The sequence below is a fragment of the Heteronotia binoei genome, chromosome 2, assembly GCF_032191835.1.
Source record: "Heteronotia binoei isolate CCM8104 ecotype False Entrance Well chromosome 2, APGP_CSIRO_Hbin_v1, whole genome shotgun sequence".
Taxonomy (NCBI): Eukaryota; Metazoa; Chordata; class Lepidosauria; order Squamata; family Gekkonidae; genus Heteronotia; species Heteronotia binoei.
The window spans coordinates 58,220,676-58,247,130 of NC_083224.1; the positions used below are offsets into that span (position 1 = coordinate 58,220,676).

Consider the following 26,455-nt stretch of genomic DNA (forward strand, 5'->3'; position numbering starts at 1 on the left):
CCATCTATCTTCCGGCTCTCTAACACCTGATGTTCATGTCTTGCGGCTCTCCAACATCTGACATTTATTCTATATGGCTCTTATGTTAAGTAAGTTGGGCCACTCCTTCTATAGAGCTTTGTCATGCATCAAGAGGTTGGATATTCCAGTCTTTATCAGTCATCAGAGAACACAGTTGCCCCCGAGAATACAGAACTAAGTCAGTCCTGTTGCACACAACTATGAAAGAATCAGGAGTCCTTCTGTCCTCCTTTGCACTGGGTCACCCTCTATGCAACTTCTGATGATTTCACAGCCCATTCCGGGTCTGGACCCTATGCCTGATTGTCCTACCAGCTCCATTCCTCCTGTGTACAAAATGTCTCTGGAGTCGCCCTGCCTTGCAGCTATTGGCATGAACTTTGCTTCTTTTGGTCCTGACCTTTCTTTAAAAAGAACCAGCCTGGTGCCTGCACTGATTAATCACAAATGTTTTGACAAACTGAAATGCTGCTAGTTCCTTCTAAACAGACTAAAATGAACATTGGTGTGTTGCTGCTGCTTGCTGGCAATGGCAAACCTCAGTCCCACTCAGACGTTTCCTTAAAAGGAAAAGGAGACTTGGGAGCTTCTTGCTTGGAATCTGGGCACTGAGGCACTAATGAGCCTTTCTTGGTCCCCCTCCTTGGGTGCAGCTAGCCTGCTGGATCTGGGCCCAAGGGTGACTGTGCAAGAATTGTTGAGCAGGGATGTAGGGATTTACTTTAAGCTGACTGTACCCTTTAGCAGGTGTTTGACAAGCGAAGTGACATGCACCCTTTTGTTCTGAGCTTTTTTAGCAGCTAGAGCTTAGCAAAGGATGCCTCCCTTCTTCAAGTTCAACAGAGGGGTCAGTAACCAAGGCTTCAGTTGTTTGGAATGATTCCAGACTGGACGTTTTTCCATGAAATTTGCCACAGAAAATAACATGTAGAAGTGATGCAGCCCCTGCCACATTTCACAGGCTGTTTCCATGTGGATGTTTTGGCTTCTTTTCAGCTGTTTTTGGGAGCATCCACATGATGTCTACTTTCCTCCATGTTTTCCCCCACATTGCTTTGCTGTTTCCAAAACCTGTTTTGGTATGATCTCTTTTTTTTAAAGACTGCAATTAAAGTACCATTGGAAGCTGTGTAGCCAGAAAAGCGTAAATTGTTAAAGATCCCTCCCACATCAGTGCCACTTCCATTGCCTCAGACCACCTTGTGGCCACCATTTATCCCCAGTTATCAAAGAGCGAGCTGTCTGTTTGGGAATGTCTGCCCCCAAAGAACTCCACCAGTGTACGATGTGTGCAACATGATGCCGTCACAGAAGTGATATCATCATGCTGGGCGTGCTACATGGGGGACACTAGCATTTGGGTAAAAACAGCATGGCACCATGGACTTTTTTTTACCCAAATCCTAGAGCTTCCCCTATGCCAAGAGCAAGGAAGAACTTGGCAACCCTAAGCTTATAATAGAAATAAACCATTATGAAAAGCAATAAAAACGATCATTGTAAAAACCATAACAGTCACAGATTAAAAGCTCCAGTTAGGACATGTATCTGGACAGGTATTCTGTCATGATCTTAGGCCTAGTGAGGCCTACCTACAAGCTCCAGGGAGCCTGTGTAGGAGTTGCTACAAGGCCTACATCTCCCAGGATCCCTTCTGTCCCTCTGACTGGGTGAAAGCAGTTTTGGAGGGAAAACTGGCCCAGAGGGATGGGAACTGGGAGGAAAACATAAAAAGGCCAAACTACAGAGAGGACTGTTATCTCTGGAGAGGCTGCAGGCAGAGAGAGGTGGTTCTAGAAAAGGGGCTGGAGGCAGGTTGCAGCCAGAGAGGGATCCCTCATCCAAGGAGGGTGAGTTGTTTGAGATTAGAAGAACGGAATGTTTAGGTATTTGCATCAGGCTTTTCATTTCTTTGTACCAACATTTACTGTTTCTATATCCGCTGTTGCACTAAAAAGTTTACAAACCACTTATTGTTTTGAGCACTTATAATAAACCTGTTGTTATTGTTAAACTGCCTGGGTCTGTTCGGTCAAAGATAAAAAGTTTTGCTAAAAAGGAAGACAGAGGTGGGTGGGTGCTCTGGACCCTCCCATACAGACCCTTACCAGAGTGGTGGCAGCCAGTAGAAAGCTCTTCCTTGTCCCCTGCTTGGTGTGACACATTCTCACAAACATGATTGTAGACATTAATGGCCACAAACTAACCTGCTTGATAGTCAATGATTCAGTCTGCGGAACTGTTATTTTAGTGCAACAAGCTGAGATAATACACTCCTGTAATATATCAGTCATTGCCAAGCTGCAGAGAGATCACACAGCTACCAGCAGCTTACTAAATAGCGCCAACTGCACCTCTCAACCCCAAAGGTGTCAACAGCTCCTGAAATGTCAACTGCTATTCAATTACAGTTGGATGCAAACCACTCAGACAGTGTGAAAAAAGAATCTGATAGGCTAAATAATATAGAAACACTGTTTCTAAGAACAAATCTGAGTCTGATCAGATTAGGTGTCTAGCATTTTAGGCTTGGCAGAATCATCCAAGAATCTTCGTTGTCATTTATTTGATCCAAGAGTTCACCACTAGTCAGAGAACTTGCTCACTGTGGGACAAAGACTATGCATGCAACTGCAACCTCCTTACATCTTGAATCACAAACCACTGCATGAGCTTGCCTGGGACTCTGACAGTGAACCTCTGAGTTCATGCCTACATCATGTGGAATACACAGGATGGGCCTGGGTTCCCCAGCCTATGTAATAAATGTGAGTTGCAGGCTGTCCTCAAGTTCCCACATGTACTGTCAGATTATGACTGCAGCACACTTAGTGGAGGAGTTTCAGCTCCCATGCAACTTTTTTCCTGACCTGAAATGGTCCAGGTGAGATGCTATTTGGTCTGTTGGAGATACCCATAAGTGGGTCAAACAGAGATTCCTGAGTCTGTTTCAATTGAGAAAATGGCACGGAAGTGAAGGCTGAAGCCTCTTCTCTACACACACCACACTCACATTCTGAATCAGGCACCATGCACATAGGAGCTGAGGAGCACCCGCAACTCATCTGACCGTCGCACCATCAGGATACAGGGTGTGGAACCCAGACCCATCCTGTGCACTCTGTAGTGTGTAGAAAGAATTCACGGAGATCTGGTATCATGCACCAGCAATATAGAATTAACTACTACCAGCAATTTTGAATTAACTCACCACAGTACATATAATGAACAATCAGATTTACTCAACAAATATACAAAATGTAAATAGAAATTATGCAAGTTTTAGAATTAAAAAGGCCTCCGTTATAATAACATTGAGCTGTCAATAATTTAGCTCTTTCTCTTCAAAGCTGTGGAATTTTTCTTCTGCCTAGTGGCATCCTGTTTCCTGGAATCATTGGATACTGCATAGCAGGCCTGGTGATTTGACCCTGATGCCGGCAACTTCACAGTCCCAACAATGATGGTGCATCATGGTTACCTGAGTTCCTATCAAGGACAGAATGAGTAGGCACATTGATGAACACGGGTTATTGAGGAAGACTCAGCATGGGTTCTGCAAGGGAAGATCTTGCCTCACTAACCTGTTACATTTCTTTGAGGGGGTGAACAAACATGTGGACAAAGGAGACCCGATAGATGTTGTTTACCTTGACTTCCAGAAAGCTTTTGATAAAGTTCCTCATCAAAGGCTCCTTAGAAAACTTGAGAGTCATGGAGTAAAAGGACAGGTCCTCTTGTGGATCAAAAACTGGCTTAGTAATAGGAAGCAGAGAGTCAGTATAAATGGGCAGTCTTCGCAGTGGAGGACGGTAAGCAGTGGGGTGCCGCAGGGCTCGGTACTGGGTCCCATGCTCTTTAACTTGTTCATAAATGATTTAGAGTTGGGAGTGAGCAGTGAAGTGGCCAAGTTTGCGGATGACACTAAAGTGTTCAGGGTGGTGAGAACCAGAGAGGATTGTGAGGAACTCCAAAGGGATCTGTTGAGGCTGGGTGAGTGGGCGTCAACGTGGCAGATGCGGTTCAATGTGGCCAAGTGCAAAGTAATGCACATTGGGGCCAAGAATCCCAGCTACAAATACAAGTTGATGGGGTGTGAACTGGCAGAGACTGACCAAGAGAGAGATCTTGGGGTCGTGGTAGATAACTCACTGAAAATGTCAAGACAGTGTGCATCTGCAATAAAAAAGGCCAACGCCATGCTGGGAATTATTAGGAAGGGGATTGAAAACAAATCAGCCAGTATCATAATGCCTCTGTATAAATCGATGGTGCGGTCTCATTTGGAGTACTGTGTGCAGTTCTGGTCGCCGCACCTCAAAAAGGATATTATAGCATTGGAGAAAGTCCAGAGAAGGGCAACTAGAATGATTAAAGGGCTGGAGCACTTTCCCTATGAAGAAAGGTTGAAACGCTTGGGACTCTTTAGCTTGGAGAAACGTCGACTGCGGGGTGACATGATAGAGGTTTACAAGATAATGCATGGGATGGAGAAAGTAGAGAAAGAAGTACTTTTCTCCCTTTCTCACAATACAAGAACTCGTGGGCATTCGATGAAATTGCTGAGCAGAAAGGTTAAAACGGATAAAAGGAAGTACTTCTTCACCCAAAGGGTGATTAACATGTGGAATTCACTGCCACAGGAGGTGGTGGCGGCCACAAGTATAGCCACCTTCAAGAGGGGTTTAGATAAAAATATGGAGCACAGGTCCATCAGTGGCTATTAGCCACAGTGTATGTGTGTATATAAAATTTTTTGCCACTGTGTGACACAGAGTGTTGGACTTGATGGGCCGTTGGCCTGATCCAACATGGCTTCTCTTATGTTCTTATGTTCTATTGTTCCTGCTTCCCCTTCCTTCCTGTCTTTATCTACATTTCTACCTTGTTTCTCTATTTATTTAAGCTGTGTGTGCTTAAATCCTAGTTTGTGTTTTGAAAACAAAACATGTCATGTTGGGTTGTGCAGCCTGCATGGGGCTCTGGAGATTCTGTTGACAGGCCTAGTTTAGGTCTGTATCTCTATAACAACCAGAAAGTTTTGGTTCTGGCAAGTGGCTGTTCTATTCCTCAGTCGTTTTGTGTTGCAAGAATGCAGGCAGAAACTACCAAACAGCAAACGGGTGGAGCATATTTCATACATTATGACCAGGGTTCCCTCTAAGCTATGCACATGAGCGGCCTCTCATTAACACAGGAAGCCCTGCTCAGCAGCAATCTGGAGCTGTGTGTGGTCTTGTACTGCCCAATTTTAAGATTACAGCAGTTATATTCTGTTTAGGATGTGAACTGCTCCACGGGGGATGGGGGAGGAATTAGAGGGAACATTGATTATGCCTTAGCTCTAGTAATCAGGCAGCAACCAGGAAATGCAGGATTTCATTCCACCATTGTCTTCTGCCAGCAGGTGAGCATTGACCCCTTATGGCTTTACCTATGTCTCTGGGTAGCAAAACTTTCTCATATGAACCTTCTGAGATATGTCTGTTCCCAGGATATCCTAGCTGTCATCTGGCTAACTGTGCATCATGGTTACCTGCCTCCACTTCCTTCCTGTCTTCACCTACATTTCTGCCTTGTTTCCCTATTTACCATATTGACTTGCCAACTCTGGGTTGGGAAATTTGTGGAGATTTGAGGGTAGAGATTGGTGATGGAGCCCCGGAGTCCACCTCCCGAAGCTGCCGTTTTCTCTGGGGGAACTGATCTCTGTAACCCAAAGAACAGTGGTAATCTGATGATCTGATCCCACCTGGAAGTTGGCAACCCTTTTGTAATAGAACATCTGAACTGTGTTTGTATCCAGTGAAAGAGTTAACCAGAGGAGTTGGTGGAGCAAATCTTTCCTCACTTTCCCTTGGTAGCCTGCTGTTTTTCCCAAAACTCTTCAGATGCTTGTAAAAGTGTTGCAAGCAAAATGTGCCACGGAACAGGCTTTACAGTGATGCGGGAGAATCAGGTAAAAACTGCCTCTTTCTCATTCACCATTTGAATCAGTGGATGATGGATGAGTCCCCTGCATTGTTGCACACATCCCATCCTGTGGGGCAAAGCTCTCCTAATCCTCAGAGGGGAGTTCTGGAACAAACAGCAGGCTACTAAGGAAAGGTGGGGAAAGATATACTATTTCAACTCTTCATGGATCCAGCCCACAGAATACATGCCCTAGAACCGATCCACAGCCTAACCCCAGGCTAAGGTCTGGGAAGACTGCCTACCTGCTAGGCTCCTGTAAGCAATCTGGCAGATGGGGTGCATGGGTATATACAGAAGACATTTTAAAGCCATAGTGTGTGTGTGTGTGTGTGTGTGTGCGGGGGGTGGGGGGACGACCCATCCTGGACAAATTTCTGTTCGCTGCTCCAAACTTTATCTATGCTAGCCATCCAGTTGTCCCCAACTTTATTTGTTCATTTGGGAAGTCGCCTTTTAAGGCTTTTGTTCTAGCAAGGCAATTCCCAAGCTGCAGGTGACTCATATCTTTGGACTTTCCTGCAAGACTTATTACAGTGCTGGCAATGGCAAACTGACATTGGTTACCAGTGACAGCTAGAAATCCCAACATGGTCGACCAGCTGTACTTTCCCTCCTTTCCAGGATCTAACAGTAAAAAGTCCAGAATATTGGAAACAACCTGTCCTAGAACCTTTTCTTGATTTGTCTTTTTGCTTCTGACCAAGCTTGGAGAATTAGAGGCCTTTATGACTTCTCTAGAGATCTTGACTTTTTAATTTAAATTTATTCAATAATCAACCTTTTAAGAGAATATGAGGTTATTAGAAGCTAACAGTGGCATCTTTATGTAAGTTTTTTTTTCTAAAGGTCAGAAAGGTGAGTTGCTCAGCTGTTGGTATCCCTATTATGGGAACAATCCTAAGTGGGTCTACTCAGAAGTAAGTCCCATTTTATTCAATGGTGCTTACTTGCAGGATGGCACTGTAAGGCAAATCTTTTTGTTTCTGCAATACAATTTACGGGGGTTGTCCCTTAGCAGAGAAAATAAATGTGACTGTAACCAGTGCTCCCTCTAAGCTGTGGAGTCTTGTGAGCAAAAATTCTAGTTTGTGAGCTACTGGCATTAAAGTGGTGAGCAAGTGATTTGGCTACTGCATAAATTAGCTTGCTTCCTGAGCTATCCTTCCTGAGCTAAGACAAAAATGTGTGAGCCAGCGTTTAAACTGTGAGCTAGCTCACACTAACTCAGCTTAGAGGGAACACTTAGTAACCCTTATTAAGCAATGTTTGTTTTCATCAGGCACATAATTGGGGATGCATTATTTAAAGGCACGTGTCCTTGGACAGTGGACTATAGCAGATCTTCGTCCTAAAGCCTTGGAGGGTGACTTATAGCAGATCTTCATTCTAAAGCCAAAAAATTACATTGCACATGTGGGGCTAGAAAGTTCTTTGACATAAGCTTACTGAGTACTTTATTGCTCCTAACATTTAGAAATTAGATATATGTCATGTTTCTTGTTATGTTAGATAGTGTGGAGTTAATCTAACTCAATACAATTACTAACATTCTCATTAGTAAGTTGATGACCTTAAGAAGCTAAATATTGCATAACTATCATAATTAACACAATAACACAACAGCAGCTAATAACAGCAGCAGTTAGTAACAGCAGCCCAAGTACCTTGTTGTCTGGGAAAAAAATGTCCTAAAAAAGAAACTGAGCAGAAAAAAGTTTATTACCTCAAATCAGAAAGTAAGTCCTGTGCACAGAACCCAGCAAGCCAAGCACGTATAAATTAAAACTGTTTGAAAGGGAAGAAAAGATAGACAAGCTTAGATAAAAAAGGGGGGGCTACAGGCTGCTGGCTGTAGTCACACGAAGTGCTTGGGATCTTTCAAACTCAGGGATGTTTTGGCAGCTGGGAAGCAGTCAGAGGCTTTACATAAATTGGAACAAGCTGTACATAGGAAGGGATTGCAGTGGGAATGCAGGACTCCATCCTAATCTATATGTAACATGACATAATGACTGGCTGTCCCTGGCGGATGATTGCTGGCAGGTGACACATTAGCATTCATGAATATTATTTACTTATTTAGGAGGTTTCTATGCCACCTTTCCAGAGTCCTGCTTGATATGATTTATTATTTTAAATATATTGATAGCTTACAAGAACAATAAGCCATTAAAGCAATACAGCAGGGGTGGCCAACGGTAGCTCTCCAGATTTTTTTTTTTGCCTACAACTCCCATCAGCCCCAGCCATTGGCCATGCTGGCTGGGGCTGATGGGAGTTGTAGGCAAAAAAACATCTGGAGAGCTACCGTTGGCCACCCCTGCAATACAGTATCATAAAGGCTGCTGCAAATGTGCCTTTTTAAATATTGAAGATAAGATGCTTTCCACAGTTAGGATTCTCTGTTTTGCATTTATTGCCACTGTGAAGGCAGAGGTATTTGCATTAACAGCAGATCTTTCACATGGGAGTTTCACATGTGCACTTTCTTCTGTCAACTGCCATTTCCCTGCATTCTTCCCTGGTTTGCTAACACAGGACTTAAACACACCCGAGGTAAATGGTACAGCATTATAGTGTTATAGTGCTATAGCAATTACTGTTTTTTCTTAAAGCAGGAAGTTGCATCTGTTGGGGGCTGACAGAGGAAAATGGGACCAATGTGGGTGGAAATGTTGAAAATGCACACTTCCTGTCTAGATTTGCACTTGAACTGCAGTCTTTCAAAAAAGTTCATATCAAAATAGTTGTGGGAAAGAGCACACTGGAGATGAGGAAGGAGCACAGTTTCAGCATTACATTGTGTGGCTGCTCCAATGCCCCCCACTGCAATTTGGACATGAATGTGAAGAAAATAAACCTCTTTGTGGAATCAGCCATAGTCCCATGTACTGTACCATCTGCAAGTTTTCCTATACAAATTATCTTCATGCAAGAAAAGATGTAGCCACTCTAAAACCCACTGCTTGCTTTGCTTATGAGATTCAGAGCAACAGATGATCCAAATGGGGTCACTTGTTTGGACAATCTTCACTCTGTACTGGAAAGTGAGAGAACTCAAAATGTGCAGTTCTTAAAGGTATTTCTGGTTACTACTGATGCACAGTTGCAAGAAGCAAAAGGCCATTTCAAACGAGGGAGGGAAGCCCTTCATCCATGAGAAAGTCTAAAGCATAATCCCTTATGTTACAGAACAGAAGATTAAACTCCTACTTTAGTCTGATTCATGAAGATAAAAGTCATCTGAGAGAATGTATGGTAGGGAAACAACTGGAAGCTTGCATTCCACAGGAGAGTCTGGCAGTCTTACAAAACCATGGGACGTCCTTAACCCAGCTCTAACCACAGATGCTGCATCAAACATGCCTGAGAGTAGAGAGCCCAGCTGGCCTGGGGGATGGAGGGAGAGGCAAGTTCATTTCTCAGCTCATAGTCTTGCTTATTGTGCATATTGTAAGTGCACTGCATGTTTCTTCTGCACTTCAAGGGCAATAAATGTGAAGGAAGTGAACAGGAGTATCAGAATAAGAAAGTTCCTTCTCATGTTACAGCATGGAAGCAAACTTCTAGAATCCTTATGGGACAGAAGGACCAAATATGAACTGCATAACTTCATCCCATGCTTATATAGACGGTTAATAAATTATGCCAAGACAACTGATTATGCAAACAAACTCTCAGAATTTGGCACTCCAGTAAAGAGAAATGTGATTGGATATGAGCTGGGAATGTTGATGCTGGGGAATGTGGGTTAAGCACCAAATCTCCCATTTCTCTGATGTAAACTGCCCCCAACCATTGCTGTTTTGCAATAAAGAAACAGCTGCCGGGGCTATTAGACCTGCCATGCAACTTGTAGTTCAGCCTGCAGGTTTCCCCTGAGACAGGATTTTCTTTGCAAATCTGAGACCTTTTCCGCAGTATGGTCTTACTGCTCAGAAACACAGCTGCAAACTCTCTTTTAATGCTCAGAGTCTGCAGCACCATTTCCGCAGCAAGCATGATCCTTTTACATTTTCCTAAAGGTGAGCTATCTTTTCCTGAGCAATAGGAAATAAAGGTTAATTGATGCCCCTCATGCCTGGCTACTTGAGTCTGAAGAAATCAGAGAGGCCCTCCTTTCTATTTTGGGTTGTTTATAAACAGCTTCCTGGTAACCCATGGCTGCCCTGCTATCCACAGAAAAAGAAGATGTATCATAATATAGTTAAATATAACATGCTCATTTGAGAGCCAATAGGGAACCAAGATCAAAAAGACCCTTCCCATCTCTCTCATTACATAATAAATTTGAAGTGAATTTTAACCACCAGGGCTGACTTGGTTGGCTCCATCTGTTCCAGGAAACTGATCAATATTTACCATACAAGGTATTCAACAAATGCAAAACCACTTATTTCTCAGCCAGCTCAGGAGCAAAGGAAACAAATCTGGCTATGAAGAGTGGACACTGGGTTTGCAACCTCAAGCCCAGCTGTCAAGTTTTTTATTTGGAGATGTCTGGCTTGACCACATCTCCTCTAGAAGGTATATATTGTAGGTAGCAATAAGCATAAGAACATAAGAAAAGCCGTGTAGGATGAGGCCAATGGCCCATCCAGTCCAACACTGTGTCACACAGTGGCCAAAAGAACCAAGTACCATCAGGAGGTCCACCAGTGGGGCTAGAAGCCTCTGTTGAATTAGTTTAAAGCAAAGAAGGTTAGGTCCAAAACCTGCTTTAAAGTCACTGAAATGTTAGGTGAAACCAGACAAGATTTGAAAACACTTGTAACAGCATTCCTGGGTCTTCTAATTAATACAACTACAATGTGGAAAGAACTGACATCTGATATCGTAGTGAGGAGATGGAAACATGAGGCATAGGGGCATATGGAGGAAGGGTCTGTGATGCGTCAATTCTACACATGTGTACAGCAGATGACAGAATTGCGAGGTAAAGCCATACTGTGTAATCCAGGCATCCTCAACACTTTTAAACTCACAAGCACCTTTGAAATTTTGAAAGGGGGGGTGATGAGATCCACTGTGAAAGGGTTGCTGCAGGAGGGCAGAGCCAAGTGGAATACCTCCACACCTTCTGAAAAGGACAACCTGAAGGAGGACTGGAACCACACAAAGTCTTTTTTTAAAAAACCATGCCCTTGCCAGTCTGCCTGATCTTCCAGTAGAAAATCCTTTCCTTTTAATGAGGGCAGCTAATAACAAGCTCTGAATTACAGTGGCCTTGCCTACTTTCCAACAAGCTCAGTGGGTGCTAGGGGAAGTGCTGGTGTCCACAGGCACAGTACTGGAGAACCCTGGTACAGTCCATATGTTGTGGGTGCTGGGGACCCTGCAGAGGAAGACGAGTCTGCCGAGGAAACTGTACCCCTGCCACCTGCACCAGTACCCCTGCCTCCTGCTGAAGAAGATCCCAGCCCCCCTGCCTCGCCCTCTCGGGTGGCTCGTGTGCGTGACCGCCTTTGTCAGGACCTCAGGGATCGGAAGAGGGCAGCACACTCACAAGCAAGATGCTCCCTGAGTCCTGAGTTTTGAGAGGATTCTGGCCCTCCTAAGAGCAAGGATGCTTGAGTTGTAACAGGATCCTGGCTGCCTCCCAGAGCCAGCAATTAGCCCAAATGGGCAACAGCCAGCAGAGGGCTATATAGCTGTGGGCTTTGGGAGGAGGCTTTGTGGAAGCAACTAGTCATCTCCCTGAGGTTCTAGCATCCACTCTGGTTTGACTTTGGTTCCTGACTCCCTGACTTTGGCTTTTGACTTCTGGACTCCCTGACCTCGGCTTCTGGACCTCGGACATGCGATACTTGCACAGCGATTCGGATTTGGCACCTCGGACACTCCTGCTTGCTGGCTACAGACCTCGGACTGCCTCTGGACTTTGCCTGACCCGGCCCCAGCCATGACACCATACAGACGAATGATATACAAGACAGCATACAATGTGGTACCTTCTTTGTGGGGCACTACTTCATGCTTGTATGGTTTGGTTCTGAAATGACCACCTAATGAAAGAAACGCATGCTTCAGCATGCTTTAAGGTGTTATGCCTTCTGATCATTTTGCCTCCTGTGAGTTAAGGAATGACATATCCGGCTGCAGAATGCCTTCAATGTAGTATATTCTTAATATGCTTGTACATCCTGTGCACACAGACAAATCCAGATCCTAGATCTAAATATGTGTATGTGGTTGTAAGTCTCACTAATATCTCTCTCTCTCTCTCTCTCTCGGCTTGACTTCGCGAACGAAGATTTAAGAAGGGTGCAGTAGTCCATGTCTGCGGCAGGCTCGCTGGTGGCTGACAAGACCAATGAGGGACAGGCAGGTCCGGCCACAGTGGCTGCAGGGAAAAGTCTGATTTGGGGTTGGTGCTGTAGCAGTACGATTCTTCCTCAATCTCCTTTTGTCCTCAAGACCAGCTATGCGTGCGTTCTCAAAGGAAGAGACAGCCTGGTGGATGGTGTGCCTCCATGCTTTGCGATCTGAGGCTAGGTCAGACCACTGGTGATGGTTAATGCAACAGGTACCAAGGGATTTTTTCAAGAAGTCCTTGTACCTCTTCTTTGGTGCCCCTCTATTTTGATGGCCAGTGGAAAGTTCGCCATACAGGGCAATCTTGGGAAGGCGGTGGTTTTCCATCCTGGAGATATGCCCTGCCCAGCGCAGCTGCGTCTTCAACAACAATGCCTCGATGCTTGTAACCTCCTCCCACTTGAGGACTTCAGTGTTGGTCACAAAGTCACTCCAGTGGATGTTGAGGATGGTGCGAAGGCAGCGCTGATGAAAGCGCTCAAGGAGTTGCAGGTGATGACGGTATAAAACCCACGATTCAGAGCTGTAGATGAGGGTTGTCATCACAACCACTTTGTAAACATTGATCTTTGTGCCTTTTTTCAGATGCTCCACACTCTTTTATACAGTCGGCCAAATGCACGGTTTGCCTTTGCCTGTTTATTGTCAATCTCCTTGTCGATCTTGGCGTCTGAGGAGATGATGCACCCCAGGTAGCTGAACTGCTGGACTGTCTTCAAAACTGATTCACCCACAGTGATGCAAGGAGGGTGATAATCTTCCTGGGGTGCAGGCTGGTGGAGAACTTCTGTCTTCTTCAGACTAACTTCTAGGCCGAATAGCTTGGCAGCCTCTGCAAAGCAGGACGTCATATGCTGCAGAGCTGATACTGAGTGGGAGACAAGTGCAGCATCATCAGCAAACAGTAGCTCTCGGATAAGTTCTTCCATTGTCTTGGAGTGGGCCTTTAGTCGCCTCAGGTTGAACAGGCTGCCATCGGTGCGATAGCGGATGTAGACACTAATATCAGTGGAGCACATAGCCACATTTACTAATGGCAGTCGCTTAGATCTCCATCTACAGCAGCTCTCTGCATATAACAGAAGCTGATTTTTTGAACATCGCAAACCATTCAAATCTAGTGACATGCCAGACTTAGACTAAGAATTTAATACTTGCCTTGCTGGATCAGACCAAAGATCCAACTAACTCCACCCATCCCTCTGTGGACTATTGTAACCAACCAGATGCAGGGAACTCACAAACAGCATTATGGAGTTACTCATCCCTGCTGTCTGTCTTCAGCATCTGATACACAGAAATATCCTGTCTCCAACTATGAAGCCAAATGAACCATATGACTTATTTGGCATAAGCAGGGAATGGCTGATTATGTCCACAATGCAGGGAATGGCTGCTTATGGCCATGAATCGGATCACAACCTGATATGAATCAGGAAGTTGGTTCACAGCTGTTTGTGGCCCCTGCTTTCTACTCTCTGCTGCTTTTTGTGGAGAGCAGAAAGCGGGGTTCTCCTTGCAAAAAGTTGAGGGGAGCAGAAAGCAGAGGTTTAAATGACTCAGAGCCATTTAAACTCCTGCACTCTGCTCTTCATTAACTGCCTACTGGGATCTGTCACAAAGTGCCTTAGAATTCATGGAACTTTGCAGTTCTTCAGTTCATGAACTTTGGTTTGCAAACCACAAACCAGCCAAAATTTGTCATGAACTTGCATTCATCAGCCAATCCTTAGGAATGGCCCTAGTTGGCAAAACAGCCCCCACAAGCCAGGGCCATCCGTGTTGGCCAAGTGGCCAAGTTTGCGGATGACACTAAATTGTTCAGGGTGGTGAGAATCAGAGAGGATTGTGAGGAACTCCAAAGGGATCTGTTGAGGCTGGGTGAGTGGGCGTCAACGTGGCAGATGCAGTTCAATGTGGCCAAGTGCAAAGTAATGCACATTGGGGCCAAGAATCCCAGCTACAAATACAGGTTGATGGAGTGTGAACTGGCAGAAACTGACCAAGAGAGAGATCTTGGGGTCATGGTAGATAACTCACTGAAAATGTCAAGACAGTGTGCGTTTGCAATAAAAAAGGCCAACGCCATGCTGGGAATTATTAGGAAGGGAATTGAAAACAAATCAGCCAGTATCATAATGCCCCTGTATAAATCGATGGTGCAGTCTCATTGGAGTACTGTGTGCAGTTCTGGTCGCCGCACCTCAAAAAGGATATTATAGCATTGGAGAAAGTCCAGAGAAGGGCAACTAGAATGATTAAAGGACTGGAGCACTTTCCCTATGAAGAAAGGTTGAAACGCTTGGGACTCTTTAGCTTGGAGAAACGTCGACTGCGGGGTGACATGATAGAGGTTTACAAGATAATGCATGCGATGGAGAAAGTAGAGAAAGAAGTACTTTTCTCCCTTTCTCACAATACAAGAACTCGTGGGCATTCGATGAAATTGCTAAGCAGACAGGTTAAAACGGATAAAAAGGAAGTACTTCTTCACCCAAAGGGTGATTAACATGTGGAATTCACTGCCACAGGAGGTGGTGGCGGCCACAAGTATAGCCACCTTCAAGAGGGGTTTAGATAAAAATATGGAGCACAGGTCCATCAGTGGCTATTAGCCACAGTGTGTGTGTATATATAATTTTTTTTGCCACTGTGTGACACAGAGTGTTGGACTGGATGAGCCGTTGGCCTGATCCAACATGGCTTCTCTTATGTTCTTATGTTCTCTGGCCCACACTTTGATGCATTTGAACGGCAGCCAAAGATGCTACTTTTCACTACTCAGGCAAAGTCTCATATTACCCTTTCATCTTGGGCTTAAAAACTGATTTTATTGCAGTTTTCATTTACTTTCTCAGCCAAAGAGAACAAACTATGAGGCAAAGTATTACAATCTGTGTCATCTTGCAGCTACGCATTTCCTCGAAGCAGGATAAAACTCTAAATACAATTCAGCATCTCATAATGACAGAAGCCATAATTCTCCAAAGCATCAACAAAAGTTAAATTACTTGATCTTCTGTACAACCCAGAAAAAGGAACTGGGAGGAGACAGGGCAAGCAGTATGCAGAAACGGTAGGACCTCAGCTTTGGACAAGCCATATTGTCTAGAAGTCATTTCACTCCTAGGAAAGTTACAGATTAAGAATGCAGAATTTTAAGATTATGGTAAGCAGGGCAAGTGTCAGCACACCTTGAGTTGGGCAGCTGTCATTGTCACAGAGTCCCTCCCCCAACACATACTGCTAGGAAAGGACCTGCAAATCATATACAATGGTGGCACTTCTGGTGGGCAAAATGGTAGCATTCCTATCTGCATACACCATACAGCACTATCGTAGAAAGGATAACTGGTTAGTAGGAAGCATCACAACTGGGTGGGAGAAGGACATGCAGGAAGATGGATATATCGTTGGACTGGAAGGAAGGCATGAGTGGGGGATCCTGGTGGTGATCAGAAGAGGAGAGGGGGCCCTTGAGCACTCTGCCCGGGGGCCCCCAAAACATGAACAAGCACTGATGTTAAGTCCTCAGAAAAGGAAGAATGAAAGATGCATCGGAACTTATTCAACAGGTGATTTTTCTCCCTGTGTGTGAGAAAGTGGCATGTCATAACACATTTGGCCCCTGTTGCAGCTGGGAGCTGGCACTTCAAAAGTGCTAATCTCCTCATTACCAACAAGTCCATGAAATAGGAAGGGAATGGATGGGATTTCCCCACCCCCCTCTCTCCCTCCAGGGATAGAAAGAAAAGAGTCATCTTGCAAGATCTTATTACTGCAACATGATCTAAAGGGCTAGGTTTACCAAATAGTTTGATGACCAGCCAGTGTGCTTTGTCTTCTAAAGTTTAGCAAAGTGCTAAACTATAGAAAGCACACCACACAAAATCTGAGCTTTGAGCTTTGCGTAGAAATGTTACATCCTGTACCTCTTGCAATCCATTGTTTTCTGACCCTACTGCTGACTACTGTTTTTCCTCTGTGCCCATAAATTGACCAAGAATACACTCATGCATGTGATGAAGCAAACTCAATGTCTAGCAACCATGACTCAAACACGTATTTCAACATTTTAAATAATCCATAAATGTAAAGATCTGGCAACATCCTCATATCCCAACTCTAAAAATCTTATCCTTTGTCATCATAACTACACTTTAACCGTTGCTGCTAACCTGAAAGCAAATTCAATGAAACTAAGTGAGATTATCATGAAGTGTGCATTTTTTTCAGATCCCACCACAAAACCGATTTAAAAGCAAAACCAGGAAGACATTGCACTACTGGCATATTTTAAGGCATCATTCAAAAAATTCTACCTCTTGAAGACTACACCTTAAGTCAAGCATTCTCAAACTTTTCCAAATTATTTAAGCTTCTTAATGAGCAACAAAGCGAACAGATGCTGTGATCCCACACACAAAATAATGCACTCTCAATCCACTTTGTTTATTTTTTTTCTTCCAGACAAAGAGCAGGGAGTTCAGCTTTGATATGGAGGCCCAGTTTTTCCATAGTGCTCACACTTGATAAGTTAAGCTATCAAGAAAACTTCAGTGATGAAATAAATACAAAATATACCTTTGGATGAAACTAACACCATCAAAACAAAGTATTGAGCAAGAGCTAAGATTTTCAAAACAGAGGAAAGGAAAACCAGCCAAAGTAGTAAGGATTTACTACGTAAGTAATTGCTATAATTGGTGCACCTTTTCCCTGCGATGTAGCAATTTGCAGCCTCAGTTTTCACAAATCCATTTGTACATTTATTATATAGTATATCTTGGATGTTATATACTTCATACTAGACATTACATATGAATTAAATCCGATGCCTTTTTCACTGCAGAATTTGGGTCATGATGCAAATTAACAAATTGAGACTTTTTGAAAAAAAATTGAAAAATTTTATTAATTCTTAATGTGACCCTTCCCAAATAAAGGCTAAGTAAACACATGCCTATCTTATTGCAGGTGACAGAGCATTCATAGTTTTAGACACTAAATTAGGACAAATGTGGAATCCAGATTTCTGCTTTTTCTTCTCAACACCAGAACATCATAGAACTATGCTCAAGACTTCTGGTGCCTGAATAATAGGGTGAACATGTACACACATCGATCTGTATATGTCTGGGATGCACAGACTCCCAACTGTGCACAGAACTCAGCCACATTTACCGGGAAAGTTGGTAGAAACCATTATCAAGGACAGAATGAGTAGGCACATTGATGAACACAAGTTATTGAGGAAGACTCAGCATGGGTTCTGTAAGGGAAGATCTTGCCTCACTAACCTGTTATAGTTCTTTGAGGGGGTGAACAAGCATGTGGACAAAGGGGACCCAATAGATGTTGTTTACCTTGACTTCCAAAAAGCTTTTGGTAAAGTTCCTCATCAAAGGCTCCTTAGTAAGCTCAAGAGTGATGGAGTAAAAGGACAGGTCCTCTTGTGGATCAAAAACTGGCTAATTAATAGGAAGCAGAGAGTGAGTATAAATGGGCAGTCTTTGCAGTGGAAGACGGTAAGCAGTGGGGTGCCGCAGGGCTCAGTACTGGGTCCCATGCTCTTTAACTTGTTCATTAATGATCTGGAGTTGGGAGTAAGCAGTGAAGTGGCCAAGTTTACAGATGACACTACATTATTCAGGGTGGTGAGAACCAGAGAGAATTGTGAGGCACTCCAAAGGGATCTGTTGGGTGAGTGGGTGTCAACGTGGCAGATGAGGTTCAATGTGACCAAGTGCAAAGTAATGCACATTGGGGCCAAGAATCCCAGCTACAAATACAAGTTGATGGGTTGTGAACTGGCAGAGACTGATCAAGAGAGAGATCTTGGGGTCGTGGTAGATAACTCACTGAAAATGTCAAGACATTGTGCGTTTGCAATAAAAAAGGCCAACGCCATGCTGGGAATTATTAGGAAGGGAATTGAAAACAAATCAGCCAGTATCATAATACCCCTGTATAAATCGATGGTGCGGTCTCATTTGGAGTACTGTGTGCAATTCTGGTCACCGCCCCTCAAAAAGGCATTGGAAAAAGTGCAGAAAAGGGCAACTAGAATGATTAAAAGTTTGGAACACTTTCCCTATGAAGAAAGGTTAAAATGCTTGGAGGTCTTTAGCTTGGAGAAACGTCGCCTGCGGGGTGACATAATAGAGGTTTACAAGATTATTCATGGGATGGAGAAAGAGAAAGAAATCCTTTTCTCCCTTTCTCACAATACAAGAACTCGTGGGCATTCAATGAAATTGCTGAGCAGTCAGATTAAAATGGATAAAAGGAAGTACTTCTTCACCCAAAGGGTGATTAACATGTGGAATTCACTGCCACAGGAGGTGGTGGCGGCTACAAGCATAGCCAGCTTCAAGAGGGGATTGGATAAAAATATGGAGCAGAGGTCCATCAGTGGCTATTAGCCACAGTGTGTGTGTGTATGTTGGCCACTGTGTGATACAGAGTGTTGGACTGGATGGGCCATTGGCCTGATCCAACATGGCTTCTCTTATGTTCTTATGACATTTTCTGTGGAAAAGGCCATTTTCTTGCTTTTTCTGGAGCAGATATAAATCCTTCATCGTGGTCAAGCTATCCTGAACCACATGAGAAGAAGTTTTCTCACTCTTCCTAAAACGATCTACATCTTTGTTATGATGGTATTTATCATACCACAAATATTTGTATTCCAATCAAAACATAGCCAAAACAGTTATTTATTCTGTAGACACAGAGACTCTGCAGACGTTTTAAAAAATCGTTTTTATACCATCTCTCAAACAAGAATGCAGAGGCAGCTTATTAAAACTGCAATATAAAAATATAATTCTTTAAAAGCAGCACAACACTAGAACCTTCATCAATAGCAACATAAAGCATCAATTATACTTGTGCTGCAGCAAATGATAAAAAGCAGTAGAACTCAATAAAAATTCAAAGAAAAACAAAACACCAAGGAGCATTATGAGTGGGACAACAGAACTTAAAACCATCCCAGCCCATCAACACCTTTAAAAGCCTAGCTGAAAAGAATCCATTTTCACCTTGCATTGACACTGGGAGGACAGTTAAGGGAAAGTGATTTGCATTTTACATGCAGCCACTGAGAAGACCCTGCTTCTTGTGATACTCTAATTTCTGATAAAGAAGGGATGTGCAGCAGAGCCTCAGAACACTGTCTCAGCTACAGACTGGTACATATGGGAGGTAGCAGTCCTTCAAGTGGTCTTTGTCTCAAGCCGTATAGGGCTTTAGCAGTCACAAACCTTCAGGTGTGGCCTGGAGATCTTCCAGAATCACAACTCATCTCCATTCAGACAACAGAGATCAGTTCCCCTGGATAAAATGGTAGCTTTGGAGGGTGGCCTCTATGGCATTATATTCCACTGCGACCCACCCCTTCCTCAAACTCTACTCTCCCAGGCCCTATCCCCAAATCTCTAGGAATTTCCCAACCTAGTGTTGGCAACTCTAGATAATCAACACTTTGAAATGAGCTCAGAGAATAAAACATTAAACCAGTGCAGTTGTCTAAAGACAGAATGGTTACTAGTTCTGGATTGGAAAATATCTGGAGATTTTGGAGGTGCAGCCTGAGGAGGGCAGGGTTTGGGGAGGGGAGGGACTTCAGTGGGGTATAAAGCCATAGAATCCACCTTCCAAAGAGGCCATTTTCTCCATGTGAATTGATCTCTGTTGCCTGGAGATCATTTCTAATCCCTGGAGATCTCTAGCTACCAGCTAGGGTGGCAACCCTACAAGATAGGCAAAATATGTTCTCTTTGTGAAGTACTAAAGGGCAATGTATCTGCTGCAATTTGTACACTTTTCTGGTTACAAATTTGTACATTTTGTACTACTTGAAGTATCTGGGTAATCTTCATAAGCAGGTCTACATAGACCCAGTATGTTTAACTCTAGCCAGTGAGAATTTAGAGGGATAAAGAGAAGCTCTACAGATTTATTTGCAGGATTAGAGCTACAAGAAAACATTCTATGCATACCTCACATCTACAGCAAGAATGATTGCCGGCTTTTAGACTGCTCCATCTAGCTGCCTCTTTGATATCAGTTTGATCTGCTGCAATTATCAGGTGATGTTATTTTGACTCCCAGGCCTTTAAGGCTTCTACTTCCCATTTCTGTATATTGAGCCTCTATAAAAGGGACAAGATGTTTATTCCCTGACCAGTTGGCAAACTTAAACAGCAGGCCAGCTCAATTTGACACCAACCAAGCCATCAGCACTGGCTCCCATGGGGTTAGCAGACTTCCTCTTTTTGGTTCCACTTGAAACTGCAGTAGGGTTGTCAGCTCTGGGCCGGAAAACGCCTGGAAACTTTCAGAGTGGAGCCTGGAGACAGCGGTGTTTGGAAAGGAGAGGGACTTCAGTGGAGTATACTGCCATAGAATCATCCTTCCAAAGCAGCCATTTTCTCCAGGGCAACTGATCTCTGTAGTCTGAAGATTACATGTAATTTTAGGATATCATCAGGCATCACTAGGAGACTGGCAACCCTAGACTACTTCAGGATCATATTGACTGTTAACTGCATAGCAGGCCATAATGTATGGCTAGTAGACAGTGCTCAGCTTGGTAGAAAATATATTGTTCAGGGCTTGATCCACAGTCTGCTTTCCTTCCCCTTGTTTTCAATCCGCTTTGAAGTTCAGCATGTTTCCTGTTTATCTGAAGTGGGGCAGAAAAATAAGCTATCCAGAATCATCATTCTATTTAAAATTCCACAGTGCCTTCTAGTTCTGGACTTCTTTCAGCCACAGCCAGCAACAAAATCACACACTTTTTTGTGTGTGTGTGCTGTGGACCCTTGGACTGGGAAGGCTAGAAGGCTAAGTAAAGACAAATAAAGAATCTACACTTGTTCCATGTGATTTATGTTTTTTTTAAAACTAGCAAAGAGAACAGTGAATGCATAGAAACAATCCAAGCTTCCCTCTACATAAAATCATCATATTATAAATTAGTAAATGTTTCCAAAGATTACTAAGCAGGTATGAATGAGATAGACATGCAACTGCATACTCCAGTGCTACCAGGTTCAAGGCTTTGCATGGTCCATTAAAAACAGTCTGCATATGAGAACATAAAAAGAGTCCTGCTGGATTAGACCAGTGTTCCAACTAGTCCAGCATCCTACCTTACACAGCAGCCAAACAGTTCCTCTGGAGAGCCAACAAGAGGGCAGAGGGCAGAGGCCTTCCCCTGATGTTGCCTCTTGGTTCTGGGATTCAGAGAATTAGTGCCTCTGAATGTGGAGGTTCCCCTCAGTCACCGTGGTTAGTAGCCACTGACAGATCTATCCTCCAAGAATCTTTCTAATCCCTTTTAAAGCTGTTGATTCCTGTGGCCATCACTACAATATCTGAGAAACTGAAAAGAGCTAGATTTACCTTTTTGCATCTGATATACTAAGGAAAGCTTAGGCAAGTGGAAGGGGCCACAGCTCTGTGGGGCAACCCATGACCTACATCAGGGGTGGACTAGAAGGGGAAAAGGCCACATCTTGGCCCTCCCCTCCTCCCCCCCCCAACGAGGGAGGAGAGAGGAATAATCTGTCCAGCCAGCTACATGGGCCTTGCCCAGTTGTGCCTCTCTCTATACTGGGCAAGGTGAGGCTGGCTGGGAATGTCCTTCACTGTCCCATGCAAAGTGAGTGCCTCCAACTTGAGGTTGGAGTGAGGGTGGCCCCAGCAGGGGGCTGGTCCCCAAGATTCTCCTCATGACCTGAATGGCCTATAATATACCCTTGTTCTGCATGCAGGAGATTCCAGGTTTGATTCCTTACATCCCCAGCCAAAAGGCTGTCAAGAAGCAAGTCTGGGAAAGATACTGAGCATGAGATACTGGAGAGGGTTTGCCAGTCTGAATATACAATACTAGCCTGGGTAGACCAATGGTTTCACTCAGTACATGACAAGTTTCTATGTTCAGCCAGAGCACTCACTGAAAAGTAAATAAAAATGATACTAGGGAGAGCTTTTTTGAGGAAAAATACTAGCCTTATGCTTGGCTTCAGAGGCAGAGAGAAAGAAACTCTTTGATGCTGCTTCTGATGCTGGATTCTAATATACTTCCTGGCCAAAACAGACTCATCTTTTCTTTCCTACCAGATTTGCTTATCATATCTATAGGAAGAAAAAAGACTATTTAGTTCCCCTTCTACAGTTCCTAAGAACCTATTCCTTTCCTCTACTACAGAGGCTGCAACATAAGAGGCTTACACTCCAACTGCTGTCTCTTCAGCAGGGCAGAATTATCTTAACTGTCATAGGGTTCTAAAAACTTAAGTAGACATATTTTTCTCTGGTTGGGTTTTATGCATTTGCAGTAGCTTCACACAAGAAATTTATGAAGTTCTTCCTTGCCCAGCATGGTAATCATAAGCACATTTACTTGGAAGAAAGCCACAGCCCTGACCCTGGAAAGCACAGGCTAGCCTGATCTCATCAGATCTCAGAAGCTAAGCAGAGTTGGCCCTGGCTAGTATTTGGGAGACCACCAAGAAATACCAGGGTCTTGACACAGGTCAGCAATAGCAAACCACCTCTGAATGTCTCTTGCCTTGAAAACCCTACAGGGTCACTATAAGTCATCTGTAACTAGATGGCAGAAAAAAAAGGCACATTGATTTCAGTGGGGCTTGCTCCCTAGTGAGAGTGCTTAGGTTTGCAGTCTCAGTGATGGAAATTGCTCCAGCTGTGATGTTATTCCCCTGTCATGCTATAGAGACAAGCGCAGCAAGAAGGAAGATGACACCCCCTCAAAGCCACCTTATTGCTCCGATGGTGGTGGAGGAGTCCCGTCAAATCACTACTGACTTACTGTGGGCCTTGTAGAGTTTTCATGGCAAGATATCTGCAGAGGTGGTTTGCCATTGCCTGCCTCTGTGTAGCAACCCGGAACTTCCTTGGAAGTCTTCCATCCAAATGCTAACCAGGGCTGATCCTGCACTGCTTCTGAGATCTGATGAAATCAGGCTAGCCTGAGCCATCCAGGCCAGGGCTATTGCACAAGTGCAAAAGCCATTGGCATCACTCTGACCACTACATAATGAAGCAAAGCACTGCTGGTCCCCAAATCAGGCTAGCCTGAGCCATCCAGGCCAGGGCTATTGCACAAGTGCAAAAGCCATTGGCATCACTCTGACCACTACATAATGAAGCAAAGCACTGCTGGTCCCCATGACCTGAATAGATACTGATAGATATTTTCCCTCTCCCTACCAATGGCTGTGCTTGCTCAGGTCCCTTTCCAGCAACAGAAGCAGAAGGAGGCATGTATGAAGAACCTTGCTGCATCAGACTGGTGTCTGTTTCATACAGTGGCCAAGTAGTTACCCTGGAGGGCCAGCAGATAGGACAGAGGATAAGGCCTTCTCCTGATCTTGCCTCCTAGCACTGGTGTTCTGTTGGTTACTGCCTCTGGATTTATGGATGTGGAGGAGGTGCCTAGTAAAGTTTACAGTCAGGTTGCCTATAAAGGAGGATAATTAATTCCATTGCTGCATGTTCAAATGTATCTAGTATTATCATATCCACCAACATAAATTAAGTGTGACATATTTTATATAGTTTGATAGCTTGTATATCTCACTAAATCTGAGATGTGCTGGTCATTATGATGGGTGGAGGCAAGGCTTTTGTTGTAGAAAGATCCCAGAGGAACTCATTTGTGTATTAGGCCACACCCCCTGATGCCAAGCCTACCAAACTGCGTTCCTGTGTGTTTCTGCTCAAAAAAGCCCTGGGAGGAAGGAAGGAAAAGGACCCACACATTTTGGCCCCAAAGAGTCAGGGCACAATATATCAATGAAGAGTATGGCTAAATGACAAAGCATAAGTTTTGCATGCAGAAGGTCTTGGCTTCAGTCCTATGAGTTTTGAGTTAACTGATCTTGCATTGCAAGTCTTTGAAAACCCCTTCCCTGTCTGAAACCCTGGAGACCTGCTGCCAGTTAAGGTAAATGATACTGTGCTGAAACAGACCTATATTTTTACTTGGTGTAAGGAAGTATTTTGTGTTCAGTGCAAAAAACATGCCATGTTCACAGTTTCTGATATAGAGGCAAGGCCACCCAGTATTTGGAGGCATTTGGGTTTTGGCTCTACTGAGGTGTCTCAAATGTTCACAAAGCTGTATGGCAGAGTCCTGTGCCTGGACTAACAGACAGGTTTAGACCCATCAGTGTTCTTGAGTCTGATTTAAATGTGACTCTGGCAGGCAAGAAGAAATTGCTCATGCAAACCTGCACATGTCTGGCATCTGGTTTGGTCTGAGCTGCTATGCATAGATTACTGCTAAGCATACAACATTAGCACAATGTCCACCTGAGCTATGGATCTCTGACATGCAACAAAGCCACAGAGAGCCGGGTTTAAATTAGATATTGGGCACATGAAAAGCTGCAAAGGCCTTTCTAGCCGCCTGAATCTTACAGATCCAAATAATTGTTTCTGCCACTGAATGACTGGCTCAGTGGCCTAACCCTTCCTCCAAAAAGAAGCTGCAAGAATACTGCATCCCTTCCACTGCTGCTTGCAAGGCTGCCATTGTTTGGCTGGCCCTGATTTTGAACTTTTAACACATACATTTTGCATGTGAAACTTTTCCCGGCATAGGGACTGATGCTGGGAAAAAACTTTACCATTAAATTTTTGTATGTCAAGCTGCTTGTACAGAAAAGGTCAGCTTAAAAAAGCTGGGAGTCATATTGACTCTCATTTGTTGCAGCAATGATGCCTGTTCTCAGGCACAGCTATTGAATAAGGGGGGCTGGATTTCTAAAGACCAAGGCTAGGAATGCCCAAACCTGGAACTCCAGCTAATCCTGAGAGATGCCTGCTGCTGGGCAGGAGGGTGCAAGGAACCCAAAGACCACTATGTCCAAGTGAGAAAAGCCAGGAAATTGTACTATTGTGACTATGCCAACCAGTGTTTTATATTTTGAAGGTATGTGAGAAGGAATGTGTGACAATGCAAGGCAGCAAGTTAACAGTTTAATACTTAGCCCAATCCTTTGATCAACTCCCTTTTCCCTTTAGAAAAGTTCACATTTCAGATTGTTGCATTTGGTGAACTTTAATGTGCAACTGCATCTTATTATGGCAAGAGCCTCTGTTGAGAAGAAACAATTGTCATCTGTTTTTGTGCTGCACAAATGCCTTACCCCTCTTCCCATGGTGACAGCAATAACTTACATCCTCTGCCTTTTCCTTCTGAAAAGACTTCTTGGACTCCTTTTCTCTCTTGTACTTCCCACTCGTTTGCTTGTCAGTTTGGTCTTTCTGCCCGAGCCCCACAGGAAGGCTTCCGTCTGTGTCAGATGCATCCAGCTCTTTTTCTAGCTCTTCCATCTCCTCCGGAGACAGAGTCGACAATAAATTGTCAATGTCTGGATCTTCACTGACTTGCCTTCTGTATTTGGCTACCTTAGACATCTTGGCAGTTTTGCTGGTGAAGTACAACTCAGATGGGACTATGGGTATGTGTCTATATAAAAACAAAAAAAGATTTTTAAAAAGTAGCAATTCAACAAGATTTCTGTGAAAAGAGTCCAATGAAATAAGGTCCTTCTTCCCCTCACTTGGGAGGTGTTGAAATGTTAAATGTAAGCAACTGTAACTTCCCTGCAGCCTGGAATATAATGGTTATGCAGAAGGAGAACAGCTGGCCAATGAACGACACAGCTGCAAATCCGTTCTCAGACAGACCAATCATGATTGGCGGGAGGTGGAGCTGTTGCCTATCTGAGGAGTTTGAAACCTGAGGACATTCCAGGGAATCTTGAAGAGCTTCATGACCAAATTTAGTCCTGATCATTTAGCTTTTTAGCAGCAATGGGAGAGAAAACATGCAAAATCCCCCAACCCAAACAAAACCCAAGAACATACAGGCAAAGCCCTAGATTTAGAGAGGAAAACAAAAGTGCCCAGGGGATGTCTAGAAGTTGCAAATGCATCCAAACTGTTTCTAGTATATCAACCGAGCCCTCACCATGTTGAAAACCTCCCCCCCCCCCCCGCATTCAGCACCCATGTAATTAACAGCGCTCAACTCTATTTGGCAATAATGTAAGCCGCCCTGAACCTGCTTCAGTGGGGAGTGCGTGATATAAATAAA

The 26,455-nt window shown here is 44.0% G+C and overlaps 1 protein-coding gene across 1 annotated transcript in view; it reads right to left on the reverse strand.

Annotated features, from left to right (window-relative positions):
• Positions 1 to 25,957, reverse strand: part of LMOD1 (leiomodin 1) — a 48,710-nt gene extending 22,753 nt beyond the window's left edge. Inside the window, exons 1-2 of the mRNA XM_060232985.1 lie at positions 25,838 to 25,957; positions 25,534 to 25,800 (exon numbers count right to left, since the gene is read on the reverse strand). Of these exons, the coding sequence (XP_060088968.1) occupies positions 25,534 to 25,773 (240 nt within the window). The 5' untranslated portion in view covers positions 25,774 to 25,800; positions 25,838 to 25,957. The remainder of the gene's footprint in view (positions 1 to 25,533; positions 25,801 to 25,837) is intronic.
• Positions 25,958 to 26,455: the final 498 nt, after the last annotated feature.